This window comes from Sinocyclocheilus rhinocerous, unplaced genomic scaffold (assembly GCF_001515625.1).
Source record: "Sinocyclocheilus rhinocerous isolate Xijiao unplaced genomic scaffold, SAMN03320098_v1.1 scaffold1042, whole genome shotgun sequence".
Taxonomy (NCBI): domain Eukaryota; kingdom Metazoa; phylum Chordata; class Actinopteri; order Cypriniformes; family Cyprinidae; genus Sinocyclocheilus; species Sinocyclocheilus rhinocerous.
Genome location: NW_015640510.1, coordinates 481,278 through 497,514, shown reverse-complemented (window position 1 = coordinate 497,514; position 16,237 = coordinate 481,278). Strand labels below are relative to the sequence as shown.

Below are 16,237 nucleotides of genomic sequence, written 5' to 3'. Positions count from 1 at the left end.
CATTTGCTGCTTGTTTTCTTAAAAAAAAAAAAAACTAACTCTTGCTTTCTAATCTTTTTGTATTCTATCTGTTTTCTTTTCATTTATTATACAATTAACAAAAGCAAAAAAGACCTCTAACACTAGCTTGCTATCTGTTTTCTTTTTATTTATTATATTATTTAAAAAACCCTTGCTACGTGTACTGCGTTAAGTGAACTGAGACTTGTTATAGCAATTGTGTATCATTGCTCTTTTGTTGATTTTGATTGCTTCCATTGCCCTCATTTGTAAGTCGCTTTTGGATAAAAGCATCTGCTAAATGACTGAATCTAAATCTAATATCCATTGATTTTTGGCATAAAAGAAAAATCGGTACTTTTGACCCATACAATGTATTGTTGGCTATCGCTACAAATATACCCGTGCTACTTATGACTGCTTTTGTGATCCAGGGTCACATATGGTCATCTAAAATATGGTCATGCAGAATAAGGCATTAATATGGCTTTATAAGTGCTAATAATCAGCCAATATGCCAGAAATATGTATGCTAATAAGCAACTAGGTAGTAGTTATATAATTTTGCTGTCTGCTGTTTAGAACAGCATTTGTATTTTGAGCATTATAATGTTGTGCAGGTAGGGTTTGCGACAGAATCTTAGTCTTAAAATAGTAAATTTCTCAATAAGTTGTGTGCATAATGTTTATTAATCTTATGATTCCACTGCTGTCTTCCACTAGTACAAGGTTTTGTACTTGCATTCAGTGTACTTCTAACCTCATGAGTGAAACCTCACAAAATACTTTCTACTTTGTATGTGGTTCTATGTGCTGTGAGTTCACTGGCAGGCTGTTAAAGCAATATATGACACATTCTTGCACTCGCCTCGAGGCAATTAAAAAATGTACACAAACATGAAGAAGCAATTGAAAGTGGAAATTTTAATTAAATCCCATGTTTATAAGACCGACGAAAACGAGTGAAAACTAGGATATGGCTTTTTTTTTTTCATTTCTCCTTCCATCTTCATTATGATGAGGCCAATGTGCAAGATGTCATGGTGGAGTTCAAAAGAGGAATGTAATTACCGTGACATTCAAGCTAATGGAGTAGCCAGGCGGCACTGAGTCTGCCTCCATCATCACCCCCACCCACACTCAACGATCTTATCTGCTCTTATTCTGACACTGCTGTACGCTTGTGCTCCACTTCACTGCCACAGCCATTTCAACAGCTTTAGCAGCAGAAAAGAACTGCAGTATGAAATCTACCAATTCATAGCTTAGTCAATGATACATAATCAAACTGAGATCTACAGTGGTGGCCAAGATGATTAGAACACTAGTATTTTCAGCAGTTAAAAAATTGTTTTAACTGGCACTGGCTGTCGTCAGACAAAAATCTCACTGGATTATTACAATTAATGGCAAAATGAATGTTTGGAAATGTAAACTGATATTTCCTACTGACACACTACAGCAAACAATGCATATAACTGACTTAAAACCATTTTTAAGCTGGTGAAAATACTAGTGTTCTAATCATTTTGGCCACCACTGTGTATGAGCAGATTTACAGTTGAACTGATTTTGTCTAAAATGTACGCTAAATGAGCTGTTGTATAAAAGCAGTATCAGATTCGTAATTGTGCTGTTACTCTGAATATCAGCACGGCTGTAATTACCTGTGACCTGGTGCCTTCAGATGAATCACAACCGCACTGAATTATGATTGCTTGGATTCCGGTTATTGCTTTATTCCAGTTATTATGATTAAATGGGTCCTATTAAGCTTTTTCACTTTTTCAACTTTAGTTAATGTGTAATGTTGCTGTTTGAGATGAAAAAATCTGCAAGTTTACAAAGCTCAAAGTCCACTTTAAAAGGAGATAGGCTTTCTCTTTAACAGAAAACACTTTTCAATAACTACAACAAACGACTTCCACCCTGGTTAAAAAAACCCTTTATTTGTGCTTGCAAAGGTTCTGCACGATCCTCTTGTTCGCAAGCATTCTCAGGGTCTGAATCGGCCGAAATGGACACCATTGTTAATATTTACAGCTGAGCAGATGAAACTCGCGGTTATGGTAAGGTGCGTGTCATTTCCGGAACATGCACTAAGCGGTTCACCAATCACAGCGCACTGGGCCAGCTAACCAATCAGAGCACATTTAATAATTCAATAATGTAAAATAAGTGAAAAATAATGTGTTTTTAAAACAATCAAGGATGAAAACCTATTCTAGTACACCAAAGGGCATAATAGGACCCCTTCAATAAATGTAGCTTTTTAAAAAAAAAATCATATAGCTGTTACAGACATGTTGCATAGCATGTTCATGAATTTGGGGGCGGAGCTAATAAGATAGGGGTGTGATCCTTTTGGGTAGGGGCGTGTTTGTTTTGGTGATTTGGTGATTAAAATATCAACATTGTTTCTTAGAAATCGCTTACTGCACCTTTACGCAGAAAATATATTAATGATAGCAGATGCGGCCATTAGCATTGCTCAGCGTTTACTATAAGATGCACTACAAAAAATATTTGTAATTTGTACTGTAAATATACTACAGTAAAACTGTAAATTACCATACCATATATATATTGAAGAAAATGTAAATGGTTTTAACATCGAGTTACTGTATGCAATTTTATTGTAAATTTATATTTCTTGTAAGTAAACATTACTATAAATTACAGTGAAAACAAGTAAAATGACTTTCCCAGAGTTCCATGCGAAACATCTGATATGATTCTATTTTATTTGAATTGTTTTATTTCTTCTCATATTTGTTATGTACATTAGGGTGCTTTGTGTTATAATATCTGTTATTTAGTTCATGTATTGCATTATTTTAGTGTCATAAGTGTTTTCCTGATGGTGTTTTGTGTTTATGACTCTTTGCATCGTCTATATGATTTTGACCAGTTGATGGGAAAAGTATTCTTAAAATGCATTCGAAATGCGGAATAATTTGTAATATATAATTATTCACGGTATTTAGAAGTGCCCACGATAACAATATCGTGCATATTCATTACCGTGATATATCGCATTACCGAATACCGGCACAAGTCTAATATGGACAATGTTTTATTTACAGACTACTTACCATGAACTCTGCTTCACCATGTAGCTTTCTGTTGTGCCCGCTGGTTTTCTGTACATTTAAAAGTAAAAAGCAGATTTTGGTAGTTGAAGTAGATGGGTATATGTATCACATCAAAATAGGGGCAAGACCCTTTTGGGGTAGGGACGTGTTTGTTTTGGTGATTTCAAATATCAACATTGGCTACCAGAAATCACTTACTCTGCCTTTAATGATAGTTAAAATATACAGGCATCATCTGAAACTTTTACAGGGGATTTCTTGCAATCACAACTTTGTTTTTTACAATAGATGTAATGGAATATTGTTTTACAATGTGAGATATAAGCTTTAAAATACTTGAGAGAATACACAAGCCATGTATTATTGTATATATGTAATTATTGGTTACAGGTTTTATCTGTATCCCATAACTAGCTGTACACCTTTCGGCTGATGCAGAAAGTGCTGATGTGTCTCCCAAAGCGGCCGTTACACCGGAGGAACCGAACACTCATTCTCATTCTCCCACACATCAGAAGAGAGGCTGCTGCCTGTTTTATGGAACATTACTTACTTCTTCATTTTTAAATAACAAAATGTGTGTGTGTTTTCAAAACTAAGACATGTTGTGGAGTAAAAGTTTCTCATAATGAAATCGTTTTGCATTCAGATTTGCAGTGAGATTACACTGTACAATAAGGTCCAACATTAACATTAGTTAATGCATTAACTGCCATTAAGTGACAATGGCAATTAGCTAATAAAAATAGAACTGTTCATTGTTAGTTTGTGTCAGCTCAGTTCCATTAAATAATATAAACAGGTGAAACTTTTGATTTTAAATAATTATTAGTAAATGTTGAAGTTATATGAACTAAAATTCTTTAGGGGTAGTTTTTAAAATTCTTTAGAAGTTAGTTCATGTTAACTAATGTAATTAAGTAATGTTAACAAGTGGAACCTTATTGTAAAGTGTTACAGATTTTCTTTGGCCATTTCATTATTTCCAAATTTGTAAAGTACTGAACAGGGTATGTTTGTAACAACATTCATTCATTCATTCATCTATTCCAATCTTAAAGATGAGTGTTTGAAATAATAAAGCATTATGAGTGATCTGGCCTCCAGAGGCAGTATACACTACTGAAAGAACAGAGCCGCACACCCCTGTACTGCTCATGTGACGTGCTGCTGGAAGACAATCCACAGATGCATTAGAAACGAACCATACACATTCCCCATGAATACATACACATCATATACATTAACTGTCAAATAATGTGATAAGGTTGATGGTGTGATAACGTCTAAATGCATCTCTAAAGACTCAGCATCTTTGTTTTCTTTTGGTCGTCGTCCACTCGGTGTGCTTCAGATTACAAATGAGCCTGTGAGAGTGTTTTTAAGCTGTTTTGTCTGCATGCATGCTTATGTGAGATTCTGTGTGTGTGTTTCCTGTCGGCCAGCGTCTGAGAGTCGAGTGCTCACATGTGCGGCGGTGTGGAGGATGCCCCCGGAATGGGAATCAGGCAGCCACGAGTCCCCCGATGATTCATCAAACAACCCGCAGACCTTGGAGCTCCTCTGTCACCTTGACAACACGACCCACGGCAGCGTGGCCTGGTACGCCACACGCTATTGATTTAACCCTGCAGCTTCCCCGTTCTCTCTCCCTCTTTCCTAGCTTTGCTTTCCTTCTCGTCATTGCTTTTATTTTCCTTTCTCTCTCTCCGTCTCGCTTAGTCTCCGTCTCTTGCAGCATTTTGGCTCTGCCTCCCTTCAATCTATTGTTCAGTTCTTTTCTAGAGGTTACAGAAATCTATTTGCTCTGTATTTCATGCACCCATCTGTTTGGTTTTATTTTCAACCACATTTTGCACATTTCTTTTGTCTCAGTCACATGCTTTATTTCATGCACCATAATTCACAACACAGAATAGAAAAAAAAAATCCTGGTTGTGTTTTGAAGCTTTTGCCAAATGGCCATCATACTCACATCCATCAGATGAGGGAGTTTGCACATACTAATGGAATTTCACTTTAGCTAAATGAAAATACTCAATAAGTTCAGATCTCCTCATCACTGTGTTGAACGATAAAAGGCCAAGTTAAAGCTTAAAAGAATTGTTAATGCCAAAATAAAATTTTTGTCTATGTCATGTTGCACCAAAACCCAGCTGCTCTTTTCTATACCACCAAAACAAAATTTTTTTGTTTTGCAAAATTCACACAATTCACTCAATCACTCACAATCGATGTCCTTTGGGGGTCATTGAAGTCAAACTTGGTACAACATGTTGCAAGTTTGAATATGGATAAACACAAATGAGTCTTGACTGTCGTCAGAAATAGGTTGATTGAAGATGTTCCCCAATAACCCCTCGTTTCCCCCATCATTCATCCATCTGCCAAGGGATAGTGGATACCGCACTGGGGCCATCAACAGCAGATGCCAGATTGATTAAACTGCAATGTTTGCACTATAACATAGGCACCTTATAAACATGCAGTGTTTGATAAACAATAGCCTGATGATGGATCAGTATGCCCAAATTACAGTAAACACTGAGTAACCCACATGCAGCTGTTCTAAAGTGAGACTGAAGTAATAATGGGACATTTCTTAGCCAAGGCATCATGTGCATGAACAACATGGGATCTTGGAGCATGTGTGTCTTCCCCTGAAGAAGATAAAAAGGCTGTAAGAATGTAATTGCTTTTTTGTTGAGAGAAAAATAAGCAGTTCTAAGAAATAGATGGTCACTGACTGACAGTGAAGATTAATCAGATACTGTGTTTTTAAAATCACTTTACAAACTGAAGTTATTTGTGATTTCTACCATGTGTTTTCCTGTATGTGTCTTCCCTTGGCATAGTACAGTGTGTTTGAGTACTGGAGTAGAGATTGCAAGTCAACAATATTTACAGTACACAAAGATTCAAGTGTAAATTTTATTGGCACGCTAGCTAAAGCAGACATGAATAATAAATAAACAGAGAATAGTTTTTGGTTTCAGCAGATCAGGTGGAGGTTGGCAGCCCATTCAACCATGGAGGAACAAAGAAGGGTGAAGGTACTAGAAAACGACTTTGTACCTCACAGTGAAGGAACCACCAGGCACCACACTGACCGTAAATAGTGTGAGAGAACATGCACTTGAGTGTAATTGAGTAGGGTGGTGTATTTTCAGTGTCAGTCCTGAAGGTCAAAGTTGGTACAGCTGTAGGTAACCAGTGGAGTGAGACCAAGATGACTGTGTGGGGGTCATTGTTGCCTGATTAAAGACTGTATGCACTGGCATTTTCAGTATCACCTGCAGAGATTTAATCATGTTAGCCAAAAGGCTGAACAACAGCCTAGTCCAGTAGTCCATTCTTCTTGCTGTCCTAGAGTTGTGGGACCCAGTTGTATAGTGCTGTTGTGATTGACTGATGGGTTTGCTGGGATTAGAAGGAGCATTTTGAGCTTAAACAAAAAACTGGCACTCCTTCATCCATGCTGAAAGGTCTAAAAGGCAAGCAGAGATATGAGCTAAGATGGTGGGATCATCAGGTTGGAACAACAGATAGAGCTGCATATCAGTGACAGGAGAAGCCATGTGCCTTTATGATTGTGTCCAGTGTGCGTATCAAAGAGAATTAGTGATTAGCTGGTGTGACTCAGACACCCCTCCTCTCCAGGAGACCTTGTAGGGTATGCCTGTGATGTAAGACTGAAGTGAAAGCGGCAAACGGCATTATAGAGATACGGTATCTTGCAGATGTTACGGGGCTGGATGTAAGGGATAGTCTCTATGTTACAGGACATCTAAAATGAAGAAATGATGGTCACCACCTTAGTAAAAAAAACCTTGACCAAATCATTAGCAGTCAGAAGGGATAATGGGACGAGAAAGGAGAACAATGTAAACAATTTGTGGATGTCTGAAGTGTTGCTGATCTTGATTTTGGCCACAGAAGCACCGCAGAAGGGAGATACTGGGTCAGATTGGCTGGGTTATTTGACTTGTGCCATTACCTCTCTGTAGCACTGATATTGGTCCAATGATCACAAAAAGTATCAGTGAGATGCTGGAGGGTGTCTCACATATGTGGATGTTTAGAATCATTTAGCAAGGAAAAGGAAAAGTGAGGGAAAGGATGCAGGCATGACAGAGAAGAAGCATGTTGGGGAGAAAGCACACAGGTTACAGCAAAAGAAACCTGAGAAACTAGATGTTTGCCTCCTTTGTGTGCACCTGGGATGTGCCTTAATTCTTGCAAGGTCGAACAAGGTGGGGGACAAAACAAAGTCGGTTGGGAGGGCTGAAGGAATTGCAGATCCACCACTCAATTCAAGCCATAACATCTGGTTTTGACTAACCAGTGAGGAGAGGGGTGAAGACAGCTCAGTTTACAGCCAACTGACAATTTCAGTGTCTACATTCTTCAGTAAGTCAGCCTACAAAAGTCTTACACAAGTCGCATACCAGACGAGGACAACTCATTACACATTAAACATAAAAGTATTACACATTAGACACGTCACACTGTACCTGAGTTCTCAAGCTCAAGGCAGAACTTATAGATGTTTCTACACATTAAACTGAATAAGAGAAAGTTTTTCAACATTTAAAAACATTATGTAAGTTTGAGTATGAGTTTTAATTTAGGTATTGTCTCGGTGATTAATTTGCATGTTATTAATGAGTTGGCTGAGATTGACTTCCAAGTGCCGCAGAGGTAGGAATTATGTTACTACACCATCTCCATGATTCTCTTTGCCTTAGCAATACATTTATGCTGGTCAAGTCTGTTCCCCAATCTAAAACTGGCATGCAACCATCAACAGTCTAGGTCTTTATGACTTACAGTACCTGACAGCCATTGAAAAAATCAGTACCAGAAAGCAGGTGGATCCTACTGAAGCTAATTGGATAAGCAAGGATGTGAACCAATGAAGTCCAGGTCACTGGTCTTAATGGTTCAGCAGCAGCCTGAAGGCCACAACAGCAGTTCAGGCCACCTGTCAAAAACGGAAAGTTTGGTTGAGAGAAGTCGACTAGTCACAGCTGCCTGGAAAGTACAAGGCCTGCATGGCATCCAAGGGTATTTTTGCCGGTGTTTGTGTTGAGGTACGCAGGTCTTCAGCTTTCTCCAGAATTGACTATGATACTACAGTTACTCTTGAAGTCTTTGGCAAGAAAGGTGATGATGTACAAGGACACCAGATACCCAAAGGTGGCCCAGGATGGGGAGGGGTAGGCTGTAGTGTGTTTCCACTGAGACGATTGCTTTTGAAAGAGCAGCCAGGGCCAGGAACCACCACAGAGGCTTTTATTCAAAGCAACTTACATTGCACTCAAGGTATGGATCCTTGCATCGGCTCATGACTGGTAGGTCTCAGTAGCCTTGGCTAAAGAACTTAAAGGATTAATTCACCATTGGCAAGGTGGGGTGTCAAAAAGTTGGCAATAGAAAGGTGATTTTTAGGTGCAACGTGACTAGAGAAAACAGAGGAGAGGGCTGAGGCACTGGAGCCGGAGATGTTGAAAGTCCACGTTTTAATTTTGCTGACAAATAAACTGGTACTGGTAACACAGAGAAAGAGTATTCATTATTCATTTACATACGTATACTACCCTTTAAAGTTAATTCAGGCTAATTTGATACCAGGAATTGTTCTGGTCTTTGAGGCAACCAAGACCTTCCTCCTTTTGGAGATGTCTTGGCTCTAGGTGGAGCATATAGAAGAAGCCAGTGAAAGAAAAATGGTCTAGTAGGAAATTTGGCCAGTGTTTTCTTCAAGGCCCTTGGCACATTGGCCATGACAAGAGCCATGAGAAGGAAAGGCAATATCAATCCAAAAAACCCATAAGATGGCTTTGGATAAAGACAGGAAAGCATGGCGAATGACATGATCAACTGTACCTTACCTGGGGGAGGGTGTACAGTGTTGATCAGGGCGGCATGGTTAGGTTATGTAGTGTGATGACAGAGTGAAAGTAATTGTTCTGGCAGCTTTTGGCAGCATTGCCAGAGAAGGTCATGAATGTAGTTCCAACACTTACTGGAAGCCAGTGTAGAGCACCAAATGTAATTGATGATCCAGTTGTTGGGTATAAGTCAATTGGCGGTGTTTAATATGTGCTTAGTGCAGGTGTTGGTGAATCGATAAGGAGTGAGTTGCAGTAATCTAGTCATGAAATAGAAGACACTGGGCAAGGAGCAAAACAGAGTACTGTTTGTAGAAGGACTTGATTTTCCTTGCACTGTAAACCAGAACTGTGCTGCATTGTGGTCCACAAAGTTGATCATACTTAGGTTAATTTTATGTGCAGTCAAGCGTAATGCATTTATATGTTCTGTATGGATTCTTGCGTGTGATTGGGGTCTGATAATGTGTTTAGTCTTCTGATATCATCTGTTTAAGATGAATGACACTTCTGACTTCTCACAGATCAGTGACAGATGCAATTCACACATTGCTGTTTCCAAATGTAAGTTGTTGTTGTACACGTTGGTCAAATAGACAAGATTCTGACCATGTGAGACTAACATGCATCGTAGGGAATTTTCATGCCTTGCACAAAATTTCTGTTTTGTCTCTCTAGTGAGTATGTGGCTGTTTTGAAAACATTCCAATTTAGGCTTCCCTGAAGAGAATAGACGAGATATAAATGAAAAATGTACCAAAAAACTTGTTGTCACCTATGTTTTGTTATTTCTTTTGCCCCTCATAGAAAATAATTGGTTCATTTTGAAAGCTAGCGGACGCCTCTTAATCAATGCCCACTGAGCACTTTGTGGCCAATGGAGCATTTGTGAGAATTTGTGCCTGGGACGTGCTGAGCGTGTAGCGAAGGCAGTGTGAGACAGGCTAATGGCTGTGTGATGGGTTATCAGAGCCACCGCTGCTAGATCAATTGGAAGAAGAAACGAAAGCAAACTGTGTTATATAGGTCAGTCAATACTTTCAGTAATGATGGAGTAATCTCTGTGATGTTCGGGGGCCAGTCGATGCTCACACACCTTTATATTGTGGACATTTGCTACACATGGGTTCCCTCCTGACATCTCTCCTCCTACCTTGCCTTCTTCCCTCAGATCAAACTTGAGCCATTTACCAAAACATCAAATATACACTTCTTCCTGGTTGGTTTTATATATACTGCAGATTAACTAAAAATAGTGGCATTATGTTAATTGTCCAGTGACTAAATATTTAGTTAAAACATGTTGCTTATTTTTTTTTCTTTTCTTTTTGATGGTAGATTATATCTTGCTAGCTACTTTTACACAACTTATGCTTGATCATGTGTAGCTTGACAAACTACTGTTTGAAGCGGCTTCCCCGGTATGTGTTTATTTAGTGTCCATGGACATTTTTTAATTAACATCAATATTTTAATGACATTACTAAATAAAATATTTGATAATACTTTTAGGAATTTGTTACAGCAATTTCTACAGTACAAATATTCCATTTAGTCTCTAAGTTAATATGAGATCATAAAAAGCTGCATGCATATTAATTATAAGACTAAATGGGGTGAAAAAAGTTCCACAGAAGATTTTTTCCCAAAAGTTGACATGCAAATTAAATGTAATGTCGCCTACTCTATGGGTAAAATAAGGTGAAATTCCCCCTACCTTTGTTTTCTCTTGACTATAGATTAATCTAAACAACTAAACTTTTATCTCAGTACATTTACTGAATGGTTATGCTCTTATTAATATTGACTGTGTTTATCTAAAAAATACTGTATATACAGTATATATAGGTCACAAAAATATGAATAGTTGTAATTTTGAAGTAAAAAAAAAAAATTTAACTCTTGAGGTCTGATGAAATTATTATTTAATAATGGATTAGAATTACATTAATTTAAAATATCTCCATTATTCATCATAACCTAGGGAGCAATTGAGTCGAGTCATTTAATCGTATTTGATGGTCTGTTATGACATCCCTTCAGTTAAAATAAAAGCCTGCATATTATTCATTAAATGATTATACTGTAATTGATTAATAAATCTAAATTAGATTGTCAAACTGCATACATTTACACTGAATATGTGATTTAGTATTTTACACTAATGATACCTTATTTAAAAAATAAATCATTAATGATGTTATCAGGGAAAATAAATTGGGCAAGATGTCCCCACCTCATAAATTCATCAATTTTGTGCAAGAACATTAAAATTGTTGACTAAAATCTGTCTTTAGCTGTTTTTTTAAAAAAAACAAAATTATGATAGATTTACCTGATTGGGTTAAATTTGGATGATTATTGCACTGCTTTTGGACGACATGCGCTCATATAGAAAAGTTTTCTCTCACACAGGTGTTTTCTGTTGATAGCTAATGAATAATAGATGTGTGGACTGCAGTGTGGTTAATTGCTGTACACCTCATAACTATATCAACATTCTTCATACATATGCAAAGAGCATCATTCGAACATCATATTAAATACTAACGTTCACTGAATAAATGCACATGACTGTATTTGTCAGCGTCTTCTCTCATGTCTCCTGCAGTGTATTGTGGGAGCCCATGGGTGATGGGAAGCGTGTGATATCTCTGGCTGAAAACCACGTGCTGCTCTGGGACCTTCAGGAGAGCTCCACCAAGGCCACGGTGAGGTTCATTATTTTCATAATTGCAGTGTTTCACTGCTCTTCTCTCAGTACTGGAGCCACCAGCACAGCAAATCAACGATACAAGGCACAGCTTTCAGTTTCCTAACAGTGACATTCACTTTCAGTTCCCATTAGATATTACTGAGACAATCCAATGAGTATAGATGTACGACTTGCTAGTCAATGTGGTTAGAATTTGTATTAAAGGGGTCATATGATGTTGCTAAAAAGAACATTACAAATCTTCCCACACAGTGACGTAGACATGTGGGGGCGTGTTTGAACGAGGCGTTGTAGGAGGGCGTGGACAAGTCTTAACTTTTATAAAGAATATCTCTTTGGGTTTGAGACTTTAGTCTTTGCAACTTTAGGGATCTTATCTATTCACGAACAGCTTGTAACACTCCAAAGAGAAGTTCCCATATAGTTCCCATATATACTTTCAAATCTCTATGAACTTCTTTCTTTAATGGAATGCAAAAATATACTTTGATAAATGTCCATGCTTTTCTTTTCAGAAAATGAAAGCACATAGTGAGCTCTGGAAATTACTAAAACAAGCAAAAATCTCAAGACTCAAGCAGAAATGTTGAATCCCCTGATACATTTTTGTATTTTAGAATGTCTGGAGGGCAAAAATGATATAACGTTAGCTTTAAAACCATGTCAGTTATGTCAGTGAGAAAATACACATTATCCATAAAAAAATTCATAAAAAAAAAAGAAAGAATAGCTTTTGGGTTTGGAATGAGACATCTTTTGAATGAGGGTTTCTTGTCAAAAAGAGAAAATTAAAGGAATAAATATAAATAATGATTGAAAAAGTGAATTTAATGAAATGAGGCTATGAGGAAAGTGTTCATTAAATGCAATATGCAAACATTCAATCTTAATCTTATGCCGAAAATGTCTTGAAAATGGCTCCAGTTGAATTGTTTGTATCCCTGTATATTTCTGTTGGTCGTTTAACATTTTTATCATGCATTTGTAAAATATTAAATGTTTGGTTACTTATATCTCACTTTTTTTACCATTAAAACTGAAGCTTCGTGCTGGAGTTCACGCTCGGCTTCTTTAAAAAATAACAGTAATAACCATAACTTCTTTAACTTGATTGGCCATCTCAGTGGTTTTGACCTTGACCAGTGCTGTGTTGGTTATCTTGGCATTGTAAAATATCTTGAAAGCACCAATGTACAGATATTATTAAGCAGTTATTATAAAATTCTTATTATACATCTAAGAAAAAAACACTGGGGCCCATGGGTATGGTCATGATCATGCACTCTGCATGTCATTTGAAGCCATGCAACAGCTTTCTGTGTTCCTCTATTGTAATGGCTTTGGTAAAAGCATTTGCTAAATGTACTGTATGTAAATGAATGCTAAATGTAAAACGTGAATGTAAATTTCACAATTGCATGTATTACTCGCCGAAAACCTTCCCATCTGCCGTAGCTTTCAAATCTCATTCACACTTCCACAAATGTGGCGCTTCACAATTGGGGATGAAACACATGAGATGCAATTTCATTTGGTGTTGTTGATGTCAAATTTGGTGACATGTCTTCATTCACTCAAACTTGAATGTGCAATAAGCAAACGCAAAAATTATTTAAGATGTTAATGATGTGAAAAATACACAAAAAATTAAGCATGTTGGATGGTTTGGTCAAAACCTGGAGCAAAACCTTTTCTGAAGCATAAACGTGTTTTACTGAGTTATCCAATTATTTTTTTCTTAAATTCCATTTTATTTTTCCAAAATTCCATGTTTTCTGTTTTCATTTTTCTGGATTCTAGATTTTAATTCGGTTTTAAGTAACTCATAAAACTTTAACAAAATGTTAACAACTTTATTAACATTTTAACAATAATATAAAATAATATAATATATAATGGTTTTGATGGTTTAAATCAGTTTTAATTAGTCATAAAACTTTACAAAATGTACTTTATTTTAACAATATAATATAATATAATATAATAGAGTGTTTTATTTATTCAGAAATTTTGTGTTTTCTGTTGTAATGTTTCTGTATTCTGTGTTTTATAATTTAATACAAAAATATTACCAAAAACAATGGTGATCAAATCAATGCATAAAACTTAAAAAAAAATATATATATATATTTAAAAATGTAATCATATCAAATTTGAACAATTCCTTTCATATTTTTTTTCTTTCTGGCAAATAATCTGCTGCAGGTTTACTGTTTAAATTAAAACATGGATGAAAATTTGTGTGATATGTCTTAAAAAATATATATATATTTTTTTTTTGCGTGTGACCTTTGAGTTTCTGTGTGCATCTGATGGTGGTTTTCTCAAATGAAATGTTGAAATGCTGGTGAAGTGACTGTCAAAGCAGCTCTGGAGATGAAGTTCATTCTTTTTGTATTTTAATATTCACAGAAACCAGTACATATCATGATTTGATCAAATGTACAGCCCTACTTTTGATTTATCAAATTCTGCGACAATCCACGTTACACTGTGAATTCCATTTTTATGACTGGATTCCCTGATTCCGTCCTCATTTTCTGCATCCTTAATGCCTAATATTTGTAGTGAGGAGAAACTTCCCCAGTTCCCTGGAAACAGCTTTGCGCATAATGTTCAATAATAATCAGCTGCAGTCGTTACTAATGAATGCCTCCCAGACCAGCTCTCACAGACTGCGGTGTCACAGGCCTTTGCGAACATAACCTTGACTCGACATTTGACGAAGCATCACTTGCAAAAACACTCTTGCTCTCGGTGGAGGCTGGAGAAGAGGCCCATGGTTGACATCACACTGAGCCGCTCCACGAGGTCCTGCTATAGTCAGCTTTGCATGCAAAGCGAGGGGAGGTTATGGAGTGGCAAGGCCTGCTGAGTGCAGCGCCCATTAAAAACACCAGAGAGAGGGAAACGAGGGGGAGTCAGAAAGAGACTGAGAGGATGTTCGGAAAGCTCACGGCACAGCTAGATTCCAGCGGTGTCGTGAAGAATGCTAATCTGCCTCATGCAAATCTCCCCTCATACCGCCCCCATCTTCACAAAACACACACACACTCGTCAGCCTCCCCCATCCGCTCATCCCTCTGTTCTTCAGAACAGCTCAGGTTGATGTGTTTATCACCACGCTGCGCCTGCCAGTGTTTTATTCGGATATCGCTGAATCCCACAAACAGAAACGGAGGCGAGAAGCGTCTGCATGTATCTGGGGCGTTTTCTCCAAAGACACAAACGTCCTCAAACAAACTGGCTGAGAAAATAATCAACAGCACACTCTTATACATAATGGTTCTTTATTGGCGTTGATGGTTTCGTGAAGAACCTTTAATATCATGAAACCTTTCTATTGCACAGAAGGTTCTTTATAGTAAAAAAAAGGCTCTTCAGATTATTAAAATATTTAGCATAGTTAGGAAAAATGGCTGTTTTAAGAACTTTTCACTTAAAAATGTTTTTTCTATGGCATTCACTGCGAAAACCCCTTATTGGAATCTTTTAAGAAAAAATGCAATTTTTAAGAAAATACATATAGAAAAAATATGAGATCAATTTTCTCTATGGGATGCCACTGTAAATATAATGAACTAGGCTAGTAGGTAAAAATCACATTCTATAGAGCTTAGAGAAACAAGCGCGCAGCAATATGTGGAATTTTGTCTTTGAACTTCCATTTTTGCGGTTGCTCTATAGCATCACTGTTGAAGAGTAATAAGCTGCTGAAGTGGATTTACTTATTGTAAAAGGTATCATGTGCATTGTATTGTTCGAAGCGGATGTCATAACAAATGTCAGTAGACCGGGAGGATTTTCAAATGAGCAGTTCATTCATGAATTCATATGACCTTACCTTCACGCTGTGGAAATAACAAATGGAAGACAATGAGCGCAGTGCTGAAAAGGGGCGGAGCTACATAAGGTCTATACCAGGGTTCCTCAAATCTTGCCCTGGAGGGCCAATGCGCTGCAGAGTTTAGCTCCAACCATGATCAAACTCACCTACCTGTAATTTTCTAATGATCCTGAAGACATTGATTAGCATGCTCAGGTGTGTTTGATTAGGGTTAGAGCTAAACTCTGCAGGAAAGTGGATCTCGTGGGCCAGATTTGAGGATCCCTGGTCTATACTCAAATAAGTTTCCTAAGTAGCAGCTAGTTTATGTTTCTTTATTAGACTATACAAACATTAAATGCATTATCCTGCTCTACTTAAAACATGATGGCTGCAAAAATTGATTTTTAAATGGCAATCACGGTTCCCTTTCATGGGAACTTCGAACTGCGTCCTCTAGGGGTCGCTATGGGGAACGCCTCGTCGTGACCCGTGTCTGAAGCATACATTGAAAAAACACCAACTCGTTGGCCGGCGACAGCCATGACGTCACTACCGGTGCGACTATAGTATAAATAGGCGCCGGGAGCACACATCATTCTCTTCTTCGTCTTCACTGACCGGTCTGTTTGAAGCGTGCATTCCAAAAAGCAAAGTAAGAGCTTTTTCTTTCCTACTATGGCGAGCACTAGCGAAGCGTTTAGAA

The 16,237-nt window shown here is 37.5% G+C and overlaps 1 protein-coding gene across 1 annotated transcript in view; it reads left to right on the top strand.

Annotated features, from left to right (window-relative positions):
* The window catches only part of eipr1 (EARP complex and GARP complex interacting protein 1), a 40,008-nt gene that overhangs the window by 5,902 nt on the left and 17,869 nt on the right, over nucleotides 1-16,237 (top strand). Inside the window, exons 4-5 of the mRNA XM_016569491.1 lie at nucleotides 4,541-4,697; nucleotides 11,601-11,700. Coding sequence (XP_016424977.1) covers nucleotides 4,541-4,697; nucleotides 11,601-11,700 — 257 coding nt within the window. The remainder of the gene's footprint in view (nucleotides 1-4,540; nucleotides 4,698-11,600; nucleotides 11,701-16,237) is intronic.